This window comes from Crinia signifera, chromosome 1 (genome assembly GCF_055691185.1).
Source record: "Crinia signifera chromosome 1, ASM5569118v1, whole genome shotgun sequence".
NCBI classification, from domain to species: Eukaryota; Metazoa; Chordata; class Amphibia; order Anura; family Myobatrachidae; genus Crinia; species Crinia signifera.
In genome coordinates, this window is record NC_139217.1 from 351590811 (window position 1) to 351602939 (window position 12129).

The following is a 12129-nucleotide window of genomic DNA, read 5'->3' on the forward strand; positions in this document are numbered from 1 at the left end:
TTCCTCCTCCCTGCACTCGGCAGAGGATCAGTGCAGGGAGGAGGTCACAGGTCCGGGCAGCACAGCTCTGTGCTGCCCGGACACAGGTGAGGGGGCGATGCGGGACGGCAGGGATCCGTGCAGGGTGGCGGGGGGTCGTTGCGGGGCGGCGGTGGGATGCGGTAACCCGGCGGGGGATGCTTATAGCATCCCAAAATGCTGTAAAAACCCTGATAACGGGGTTTTTACCGCATTTCTTGTTTAGAGAATCTCCCCCATTATCAGTAGTAAGTAGGCCCCTTAGCCTTTTCCCATGCAGCAACTGCATAAAATAAGTTATATAATGAGTTTATCACACAATAAAATTAGCAGATGTGCTTTCCTTGCAGCCCCTGAGGCAAATAATGTGCGGGATAATTTATTGTTTAGTAGAACAATTTTCAGTATTGTTAAATATTGCTGCTTTCTTTCCTGACATGGACTACAAATGATCTGGAAAACATGGACTGTAAGGGGTCCTTATGTCCCAGGGTAAGAAATAAAGCACAGATGCTAACTACAAAAACGCCACCATGTAGGTCTCAAAGGATTTGAATTCTATCCGGGCTCTCACCGGGCGGCTGCCAAGTTGCCTCCCGGAAACGTTCAAGTTCTTCATCCCCGCTGCTACTCTCCCCAGAGTCTCCGGTATCCCGCCGCTGTGTGCTACTGGGCGCTGCCATCTTGCGTGACGTGTTACCGCTGCCTACTGCCTGCTGGTCTGTAGTAGTTCCTGGGCCGGCAGTGACGTGTGAGGGCTGGCTCTCGGTGTCTGCGAACGGAGGGCCAGCTGGGTGATGGTGGATTTCGGCTTAGTGAAGGTGAGTGATGTTGATGCATTGCGGTCACAGTGGCCTGCTTGTCCCAGCGATATGACTGTGATGATGGTATCCCCGCAGCCGATGCTGCCGCTATAACAACCGACTGGGGGCACTCAGTTGCCAGGGGTCCGGTGACAGCTGGTACCTGTACTGGTGGCTGACGCCGCGGTACAGCCAGGCGACTGCACCAGCAGAGAGTGACCCTGGGGCGGGAGTTCCTGTGCGGTTTCCCCAGCAGCTGGTTGCGTCCATTTACATGGCGGATAATTGCAGTGCTCCCAGCAATAATCTCCTTATGACTCAATATTGTGTTTGCTGCAGCAGTCTATGACGGATCTTTGAGTCTGTCTTCCTGCTTATTATGCAGTTTATATCCTAGGCTGGCAGCTCTTTGCTCTTCAGCTTTTTTGGAACTAGAAGTCTCAGCATGCCATGTCAGACAGATGATTATTAAATCAATAGTAGCGGGAGAACTACAAGGTGCTTAAAAGTATCTGGAAGGCATTGTTCTGATAGAAGGATAAAGTTATTTGTGACTTATTAAGACATAATAATTACATAGATGTCAACACCAGAACTATATGTATGTAAGGCTGCAGTTTCTCTCTCTGCCAGGTTATTTACTGACATTACTTGGTACTTGTGTACTAGCACGGCTCCCATCGCATCACAGACCATAAGGCATGCGATGGTAAGCGATGCAACTCGATTGGCACCTGATGGTATACAATTTAAAATTGTATATGGCATACAATGCGATTCAATGCGATTTTCAGTTGTATAAGCACCATAATGGGGACTTACAATGTTAAATGCACCCCCACTATGAACGTGAACCGCGTCCTCCGACCTTTTCATACCCCCACTATCCACGTCAGCGTGGAGTTGATTTTATATAGTGTGGTGAGCCACCGAGCCCGAAGCGTGGTGAGCGGACGCGAAATACATGTAAATGTACATGGGGCTCGGTGGCTCGCTGCGCTCGCCACACTATATAAGATCAACTCCACGCCGACGTGGATAGTGGGGGTATGAAAAGGTCGGAGGATGCGTACCGCTGCGCTCGCCACGCTTCGGGTTCACGTTCATAGTGGGGGTGGTATGGGGGTGCATTTAACATTGTAAGCCCCCATTAGGGTGCTTATACAATTAAACATCTTATATTCTATTTTAATAGCATCGCAGTGCATCGGGTGTATGCCATGCCATGCGATGCGATTATATGTTGTGCGACCAAATATCATGGGCGCCGGGCTAGTACACAAGTACCCATTACTTTCATTCTGAATCCTGCACATCTGGCAGACAATTCAGTTTCTAAGCTGGGCAGACACTATGCAGTTCTCATCCCAACGTGGTTGTATCTGTCAGGTAGGACCGATAATTGTGTAGTGTGTACAGTGTGTAGTGTGTACACGGTACCATGGCCTGATGATCTGTCTACCAGGCATGTCCAAACTGGCCCTCCAGCTGTTATGAAACTACAAGTACCATCATGCCCTGACACAGTTTTGCTACTAGGGAATGCTAAATCTATTGCATGGCATCCTGGGATATGTAGTTTCACAACAGCTGAAGGGCCATAGTTGGACCCATTGGATCTGCTCCTAATGTAGCACATGCAATATATCTGTCACATTAAACATAGAATTTGACGGCAGATAAGAACCATTTGGCCCATCTAGTCTGCCCCTTTTTTACCCTTCAGGTAAACATTGTTTAGGTATCTGTCAAAAAGTGCAGTGACTGCGGACCTCCTTGGACCAATGTCTGCCATTAGTTTATCGTACACCTTAACAGACGTTTGTTAATATCGCAAGGAGAAATTGTGTGAAGCACCCCATTTATTGTGGAATTACATGTCAGCCTGCCTTTCCAGTGACACATAACATGGCATCCATAGTCATCCCCTGATATTGCTTTTACTGGTGACAGTGGTGACAAAAATGTGCAATCTACAAATATACTTGTCATTAGGTTCTTTAGACACCTGTAGCTTCCCCTTTTAGCTCACTTCTCCAATTTAGGGTGGCCTGTGGCAATGGCCAGTATTCAATGCGGCCGGCGAGGTGTAAACGGCGGGGATCGCAGAAAACAAGCGATCCTCGCTGTTTAACCCCCACACTGGCTGATCACCGTATTCAACACCGCAGGGAAAGATTCCCCCAAACAGCAAGGCTCACGGCTAATGCAGGGAGCCCACTGCATGTAGCCGCGTGCCTTGCTGCAGCGGCCGCATAAACAGTTTCCCTCTCGCTCCAAAAACCGAGCGAGGGGGAAACAGCGTATGCAGGGGGGGGGGGGGGGGGGGGGTCATTTGAATACTGACCCTGTGAGCTGTGACAGCAAGATGGCAGCCCTGCTCGCTGTCCCAGCTAGCTCCCAGCATTGAATACACCATAATGTGTCTGTCTACTTCATCTCCACATGCTTGCACACTCAGTCAGTTTGAGTCTGCCCAAGCACTGATTACATTAAAGTCACCAGTAGTATTCACTTTCACCATTCCATCCAGCCATTATTATAATTAATTTGCTTTAAAAGGAACTATGGGGGGGGACTAAGTTTTGGAGAGAGCTAAAGTATGAATAAATGGGTATTCAGCTCCTAGCTGCCATGTTACAGGTTGTGGGCCTACATCTACTAAGTACTTAGTACTTACTACTTAGTACATCTACTAAGCTTCGTAGATAAAGCACCAACCAATAAGCTTGTGTCATTTTTCAAAACACAGTGTGTAACATCACACTTGAAAGCAGATTGGCTGGTACTTTCTCTCAACTTTATTACTTTTCAAGGCCGAGCACGGCTATGGTATAGATGGTTAATAATGGTCGACCTAGTGTCTGTCGACTCAGATATTGTCGACCCAGGAACCGCGTACCACCTAGCACATATTCCTCTAAATTAATACTGGGATGTGTGAACGATATGCATCTACTATTTTCAGGATCATCGTGGTCTATCTGAATTGGTCTAGCAGTCATTAGCATAATTGAGCAAAATCTTAGCATTACACAGGAGTTTAGCTTTGGCCTTTAGTACCAGGAAAGCTGCTTAACCCATGTAATCCAGTGCGGTCTCTCCTGAAGTAGTGGCAGTCGCGGAAATTAATTAACTCATGGGCTTTCAGCCCAGGAGCTGAAATCATGCGTAAAAATTAAATTACCTTTATTAGTGTTCATTCTAGCACCCGCTATATTTGAAAACCCATGCAGTTCCTCTTCCCAGCCTGGGGTGTCGCTGTCTGCTGTAGAGGTTCTAGCACAGTGTGGTCTATATATCAGCACTGATATGCAAACCAGACCTGTGCTAGAAACACCACAGCAGACAGCGACACCCCAGGCTGGGAAGAGGAACTGCATGGGTTTTCAAATATGGTGGGTTCTAGAATGAACACTATCATAATTTATATTTTCAAATTGAAAACCCGGCTGGTGTATCTGCACTATGTTATTATTTATGCCAGCATATTCCATTGCGCTTAATTGAGAACAAAATAATAATGAGCCAGACAATGAAGTAAGTGGGCCCTGCTCACAATTTATAGGGAAATAGGATTTTGATAAAAAGTGGATTATATTGCAAATAAGTCCAGCTAGGTGGTAAATGTTCCTAGTGCAGTGGTATCTTTTGTGCAGTGCGGGCTACACCTGGCGACACTGGAGTAGCACAGCTACTCAGATGGTGTCACGAATTAGCAGTGTTACCAGGGAGAGGCTAGGCATGGGTGAGGGGATGCAGTTGAAATCCCAGTGGTCGAAATCCCGACCGCCAAAATCCCGGCACTTTGTCCCTCTGTGGGTGTCCACGACACCCATAGAGGGAGAATAAATTAGTGTGCCGAGTGCAGCGATCCACGTCCCCCTGTCCCCCCCCCCCCCCCCTTGTCGGGATTTCGACCACCGGGTTTTCAAACCAATCCCATGGGTGAGAAATGACAAAAAAAAAAACAGGCAAAACCGCCCACAATTGAATACAATAGAAGCAAAAAAAAAACGGGGATCAATTGAATACCACCCCCTGCGTGTGTGAAATTGGGTCTGCTCCATTATTGCACTGGGTCTTTATTGAACACTTTACAGTTGCCTTGGTGGTATTAAAAGCTATTTCTATATTTAAAGCCTGTTTTATAGACACCTGCTTCTTTATTATTATTATTATTATTATTATTATTATTGTTGTTGTTGATAAATTTAACATGATTAAATGAATTCATCCCAGGTAAATTCAGTTTAAAAGAAGACAAAAAGTGCTGAATCCAGGAGCTCCTAGCCTGACTAGGTCGTGCATGTTGCCATAATTAATTTAATGCAGGATTACTTAAGATATGATTTGGTAGTGATTTTGTTCATTGGATTCATTTTGTACACTATAGAGCAGTGATGTGTAAATGCTATGATTCCACTTTCTTGGATTGTGGCATATTAAGTTGACAATGTCTTGGTTGACCTCAAAAGGTCGACATGCACAAGACTGATACAAAGGGTCGACATGGAAAAGGTCAACATAACTTTTGCATGTGTTTTTCTTATTTATGCATGCATCTATTTTTTGATAGGGTCTCTGAGACTGCATGACAGATGTGAGGGTGGTCCCTATGGATTGGGGATTAGTAAAGTAACCTGTGTACACAGAGGGGCGGACCAGACAGGTGAGAGGGATTATCTCAACAGCAGGGACAGTCTGTTCTGCTTTCTCTAGCTAGGCTTGTTTAATTATGATCTACGTCACCCCTTCTTCAGATCCATTTGGGCTCCTTTTTGCTGTGTACACTATTTCAATGCTGCTTTTTCTCCTGTCATCAGTTTATTCTTTGGGGACATGATGTAACAGAGTGAAAATGCAACACATACACTTATAGCTTAGTCTCCACTTTCTCTGACACTTTAAGTGACTGTGACTTTCCTTGCAGCAAGGTCCCTGAAAGAGTATTGCATAGCAAAGATCCATTTATAATTTGGTAAGTGTGCATAGCTTTTTGGATAAGAATATATTAGTATACATGTATGTTTTGCTTAATTACCTCCTATTTTGTCTGTTAGGCCTATTGTTTCGATTTGATTACCTACCGTCGGTGGAGTCCTGGCTAGGATGGCAAGTGCAGGTCCAACTACCTCTGCATCTGCAGAAAATTCAGGCCCCGGAGGAGCAAGTGGTAGTAGTAATGGAGAGGGGAGCAGCCAGGACAGTACATTTGAGTGCAACATCTGCTTGGATACAGCCAAGGATGCAGTGATTAGCTTGTGTGGTCACCTTTTTTGGTAAGAATCTGATGACCAATTTTTGTAACTTCGGCGAATGTGTTAAACAAAATAAAAACCATCTAATGTACTTCAAAATAAATTCAGTTTTATTCAAATAGTAATTCTACTTTTTGTATGTTTTAGTGTTCCAGTTTAATTTATTGGTCACTTACTTTAAAGCTAAAATCAATTTTGAAGGTCATCTTTTAGTCTTTTATATGTCAAATTTAGAATTTTTACATATATATCATTAATGAAGATACATGCATTGTTATATTCTGCTGAAGTGTAGGTGTTTGGTTACAATTACACATATGTTCCACATATATGTTTTATTTTACTAATGTTTGTCAGTGTTCCATATGTTTAATAACCCTTTGAGTGTCAACAGTGCTGTGAGTGCTTCTCAAAATATCCGCTGAAAATGCCCCAGCCTTGCTCACAGCGGATACAAATACAGCCAAGTCATAGTAATTGAAGTCTGCACCCAAAAATAAGAACAGTTGCTCTGATGCTGGCATTTTTAGCGGATGTTTTGAGGATCTCTCACTGCAATGTTGGCACTCAAATAAATAATATAGTATAAATATAGTTCAAAAAGTTCACTGTTTAGGTGAGAAAAATAAATACTGTCAATTTGTTGTTTTTACCCATTTTTTTTTTTTTTCTAATTAGCATTTACGTAACTTTTTTTTCCTCCTTTTATTTTTCCAGCTGGCCATGTTTGCATCAGGTGAGTTTTGTATTGCTATTCTGTGTTTTTATACGCAAAATATTTGTGTTTATTCTTTGTTTTGTTTCCATAATGAGTGCACACTACTATTTTTTTTTTTATTTTGTACATTAATATGGTCGGTATGTGTTTAAAATATATTGGGAGGTTTTCAATATGGTATTCCGACTGTCGGAACGTTCTGACAGTCAGAATCCCGGGCTGTTTTCGCCTAACAGCAACTCACCAGCCAGTATTCAATATTCCAGCTGTTAAGTGTTGGAAAGTGGGCGCGACAGCGAAAACGGCGGTGAATTGTCGCAAAAGGGCAGTGAATTTCATGATCAACGACCGTTTCTGACAAAACAGATCCGACTTGATTTAAAGGTCGGTTCTTTTTTTGTCGGAATCAGCCTTCAATGCAGTAGAAAACGGCGATACTTGTTTAGTTTCACGGTGGCAGATATATTGCATGCGATGCGATCGGATGTGATTTTGTACCTGTTCATAACCCCACTATCCAGTACGCATGTAGTTGATTTTATATAGTGTGGCGAGCCACCGAGCCCAAAGCGTGGCAAGCGTAGCGGATTACTTTACATGTATTCCTTGCCGAGCGAAGCAAGCGCCGCAAGGGGACGCGGAATACATGTAAAGTAATCTGCGCCCCTCGCGGGGCTCGCTGCACTCGCTACACTATATAAAATCAACTCCATGCGTAGTGGATAGTGGGGGTATGAACAGGTACAAAATCGCATCCCATCGCACGCGTGAAACTAAACAAGTACCAAAACAGCATCAATGAATAGGCGACGGATGCTATTCCCACGGCGGAAATAACGGCTGATATTGAATTCCCCATAGAGAGGTCGCTCCAGATAGATATCTGTATATTTCTGTAAAGGGGGCATGTAGTAATTGATCTAAATGTACTATTCATACTGTACCTTATATTATCTGGCGGTGATTCACTTGTTTGTAGCTTCCCTCTAAACTGCCCCTTTCCCCATGCGATGATGCAGTGATTGGCTGCTTTACACAACTTCTCCTATGCTAATTACCTGGCATTCGTGACTAGCCTCAAAGATCTACATTGCACAGATTACTACTTGCGCCTCTAGAAGATGTGATCAGAAACTTGCAATAATTGCAGCATCAAGGCTGGTCATGAAAATTGAATTGAAACGATCCCATGCAGTTTTGATGGGAGGTACTAACAATTGAATCGCCCCCTCTGATTGATAGTGGGGTATGTATTGATGGCATTATATTCATTAGTTCTATACATTTCTCCTGTTCAGTGGTTAGAAACCCGGCCTAATCGGCAGGTGTGTCCAGTGTGCAAAGCTGGGATCAGCCGTGATAAAGTCATTCCTTTGTATGGAAGAGGGAGCACAGGGCAGGAAGACCCTCGGTAAGTGTAAAATATGCCTGTGGGCTTTTCCTAGTTTATTTTAAATAATTTCAGGGTATTATAAATTCATTCTACACTTTTTCTGATCTAATTGAACCATTTTCCATTAGTGAGAAAACGCCCCCACGGCCTCAAGGACAGAGACCAGAACCAGAGAACAGAGGGGTGAGTGAAGGGTGAGGGTTTAAAGGGTTGCACAATGTGTGTCACATGATGAAATGATTGCTTCTGATCTGTAATTCTGCGTAGGCTCCTGGGGATTCTAGGTTATAACATAACGAGCTTCCCATGAGAAAAACTTAATTAACCAATAACAAGATGAACTGAACCATACAGTGCTTCCTGACTATCATTCTATATTTCTTAATCTGTGATTGGCCAATTTCTGCTAATAATATAGATATAGACTACAGTACTTTGATTTTCTACTGTGTAGCATCTGGTGACAGTAGTAACATTTATACACCAGTTTAGTTTTCTAGTTCGTTCCTAGTAAATACCTGCTACTATTTTAATTTAATTTAATCTTTATTGCTTTATAACACAACATTTTCAGAATTTGTGTCTCTTTAGGTATTATGTCATTTTTGTGAATGCGCATATCGAATCCATTTTGGCTATGGTGGCAAATAATTTATGTGCCTTTTGTCATCCTTTGATTACTATTTTGCTGCACAGTGGTATGAGCTGTCAATGATGCTTTAAGGTACCCTAAAAAATAGCAGCAGAATGGTGCAATTTCCTGGGCCCGCGATGGTTGGGAAAATGGGACATTGAGAGTTTATTTATTTTTTTAAACATGGACTCCCTGATCCCGAGAGACGTATTCCCCCCCACTGTGGTTATACATGTAGGAGCCTTTACAGAAGAGTAGCCTATGAGAAGTGCAATATTATGGCAATATCCTTGAGGCTATAAAACAGTCAGACTTTAACCTCTATAGTTATAGTTTGAAAATTCAGAGACTGATTCAGACCTGCGTCTATTTGGAGCCTAGGGAGCAGGTATTTGCCACCCTGGAGAAGCCGCCAGCTAGATCCCCTCACTATGCAAGCGGATGTGTACCCTTACACCAGCGCCCGCGCAGAGGATAAATCATTCGATAGTTGCTCCCCATTGAATTACTTCTCCTTTGCTTGCAGCAGAAAAGTAACGCAGACCTCCCTTTTGGCTGCACAGTTTTTGCAGAGTTGGGGGCGGACAATGACGTAACCTAGCATCATCCTCCTGCCCCGAGAAGGCAGGGGGAACGCCTGCGTTCCCTGGGTCCCGCTCAGCGTTTCTATGGGCCCGTCCATTGTTTCTGTGGGCACACCCATGAAATGCCTCCCTGGCTGCAAATCAATGTGTGAATACCCCCGTGAGTGAAAATCTCGCCAAAGGCGTTCACTGCGAGGGTTTACACATGCGCATTAGCAGACCCCCACCATCACAGATGGGGCCGAATTCGGAACTGAAGGTGCAGGTCTGAATTGGCCCATCGGTTAGATCATTACTAACCTAGAGTAGGTCCTGTTTTCCAGGCATTGTCCCAAGGGAGAACCCTCCTGTCCCTTGCTGCTCTGCTTTGCAGACCTAATATGGATAGGCGTGTCTTGAGATCACACCAATCCTGTGTAGTCACCCCTTTTTGGGGGTATCAAGCTCCGCATACAAAATGTTGGGAGGTATGCTGTGTGCACTACAAGACCGATGCCCAAATGTTATCGCCTACAAGTTTAGGGCAGCAGTGAGATGTTGCTGATGATACCTCGACATTCAACTTGGTATTTCCTGTTAACAAATAAAAAAAAATTAAAAAATACTGATTTAATTTTGGAAGCTACAAATGAGACAAACTACTATATTACATTTATTATCATAACAATCAAGCAATGTATACATCTATGTATAAATGATCCATGCTCTTAACAGTGCTTATTAATATATTATATATTACTTGTAATCATTCCATTCATGTGTGCTACTTTGTGCACTCCCAAAAGCCAATTTACCTGAGGCATGTTTTTGGTTTCTTTCATATAGTTAGTAATTGTCTGTGTCGTTAACACTGAAGTCATGTAATGGTATTTGAGAGGAGACCATATATATTTTTAAGCTATCTGATCAATCTCTTATGACTATATAACCTTTTGCAGGGTTTCCAAGGGTTTGGGTTTGGAGATGGCGGCTTCCAGATGTCTTTTGGAATCGGAGCATTTCCCTTTGGAATGTTTGCCACAGCATTCAACATCAATGATGGTCGCCCTCCTCCAGGTATTCCAAAATACATGGTCTCTATTTCACCCTGTAGGCTGCAATCTACCGGATATCATGTTGATGGAGTCTTTTAACATCCCTGTTATAAGGCTGTGGGGGAATTCAATTGTTTTTCGGTGTCTATAATACTTTGTTCAGACTGAACTACCCCACTTTTACATGGCATTTGAGTGCCGGGTTATTCTGCCATGTCTAGTGTACGCCACCCTCCGCCCACATTTACACTGCACAGCAAAATACCGGATCAAGGATATCTACATGGTAATTTGCCTTTCAACACAGGGTCATTTCTAGTGTGAACATCACACTAAAAAAATACCTGTATTGAAAGGCAAATTACTAGTTTAAAATACGGGGTATAAGGAATGGGTGAACGAAAGGAGGTATTCATTAGTTTTGCTGATGGGAGGCAGTGCTGCCGGTGTTTACTATTTCTGGAGTTAAGAGCAGAAATTGTCCTAAAGTTGGACTAGTAGGTGGGCCAACTGCTGCTTTAGTTTAGACATTTTACGCTCACCCGACGAGCACCCATTAATTACGGATGCCCAAAAACAATAGAATTTTTTGAATTTTTCCTTTTGAGTGCTTTATGCTGTCTTTCCTAACCTCACCTTCTTTTTTATTTTGCAGCTGTTCCTGGAACACCTCAGTATGTGGATGAACAGTTCCTGTCTCGTCTTTTCCTATTTGTGGCCTTGGTTATAATGTTTTGGCTGCTGATTGCCTGAAAAATCTTCAGTTGCCCTCTGATGGGCATTAAGGATTGGGCGAGATTTTACGGATTATATTCCAATTCCTGCAATATAATTTTCTGGACTTTACCCCTTATCCATCCCTGGCCTCTCAAGTGCTACTCTCCAGTCATTGCCCTTTTAGATTAGAAGAATGAGGGTTTATGACTGTTAGAAGCGAAAGAGAAGCACAATAGTATTAATGGCTATGGAGGAGCAGTTTCAGTGCAAGATAGGACAGACAGCAGAAATGTACCGCACAGGAGAAATGTCACCGTACCATCATTTGGTTGGGAGCAGTATAAAGAAGTACTGGATAAATGAGCAAGGCAAAACAGAATAATAGCTGTCAAATAAATTAAAGTTGGCGCAGAAAACTGTTCAAACTGTCCAAAGGGACATAAAACAAAGGGCACATAGGTGGAAGGTACAGTACATCATGTTGTAGCAAAACATGGTATAAAGAAGAAGTAAAGAGGGGGAATCAAATCATAATGACTATGGTTTGTAAGGCACTACGACATTGAAAAGAAGTATACAAGTAGGACATGTGTGAAGAGCTCCAGCTGCAGCGATAATTCATTATTATCCAACCTGGGCACAAGGAGGATGCCAGCCAGTCTGTATATACATATAAATATATATTCTTTATTTTTTGGACTTGGGGTGGAGTTGAAGGTTGTTGATTACTCAATTTTATGAGATTTTAATAATTCACTGGGATTAAATGTTAATTTTAAGATATACTTTGGTGTACCTGCATTTATTTTCTTGTGTGTTCTGATTATTGTATTAGTTGTTTAAAAAGTTGTGCTTAGATCTTGCTGTTGTGATTAATATGGAGGAGTGTGGGAAGACAAATCCAAAATGTTAAACATTATGTAATGGACAACTTGATACTGTACGTTGTATAATGATAAATCGTGCA

General features: G+C 42.9%; 2 protein-coding genes across 6 annotated transcripts in view; one reads left to right on the plus strand and one right to left on the minus strand.

Annotated features, from left to right (window-relative positions):
* The window catches only part of C1H12orf43 (chromosome 1 C12orf43 homolog), a 53310-nt gene extending 52165 nt beyond the window's left edge, over positions 1 to 1145 (minus strand). The window contains exon 1 of the mRNA XM_083147568.1: positions 593 to 1145. Within this exon, the coding sequence (XP_083003694.1) occupies positions 593 to 701 (109 nt within the window). The 5' untranslated portion in view covers positions 702 to 1145. The remainder of the gene's footprint in view (positions 1 to 592) is intronic.
* RNF185 (ring finger protein 185) lies at positions 556 to 11947 on the plus strand. 5 transcript variants are annotated; one of them, XM_083147596.1, is made up of 9 exons: positions 556 to 839; positions 5401 to 5493; positions 5759 to 5802; positions 5885 to 6103; positions 6800 to 6818; positions 8099 to 8211; positions 8322 to 8376; positions 10350 to 10467; positions 11101 to 11947. In XM_083147596.1, the coding sequence occupies exons 4-9, from the start codon at positions 5934 to 5936 to the stop codon at positions 11196 to 11198; spliced, it is 573 nt and encodes a 190-aa protein (XP_083003722.1). In that variant the 5' UTR covers positions 556 to 839; positions 5401 to 5493; positions 5759 to 5802; positions 5885 to 5933; the 3' UTR covers positions 11199 to 11947. The 5 variants fall into 5 exon arrangements, with proteins under 5 accessions (XP_083003722.1, XP_083003731.1, XP_083003739.1 ...); XM_083147588.1 differs by having other exon boundaries at positions 557 to 839; positions 5755 to 5802; XM_083147605.1 differs by lacking the exon at positions 5401 to 5493.
* Positions 11948 to 12129: the final 182 nt, after the last annotated feature.

What these genes read in the sequence shown, in the direction of transcription:
- RNF185 (XM_083147596.1), top strand. Translation starts at nt 5,934, where the DNA reads ATGGCAAGTGCAGGTCCAACTACCTCTGCATCTGCAGAAAATTCAGGC. An exon ending in ACAGGGCAGGAAGACCCTCG is followed by an intron (nt 8,212 to 8,321) that starts GTAAGTGTAAAA and finishes ATTTTCCATTAG; the next exon opens with TGAGAAAACGCCCCCACGGC. An exon ending in CAGAACCAGAGAACAGAGGG is followed by an intron (nt 8,377 to 10,349) that starts GTGAGTGAAGGG and finishes AACCTTTTGCAG; the next exon opens with GGTTTCCAAGGGTTTGGGTT.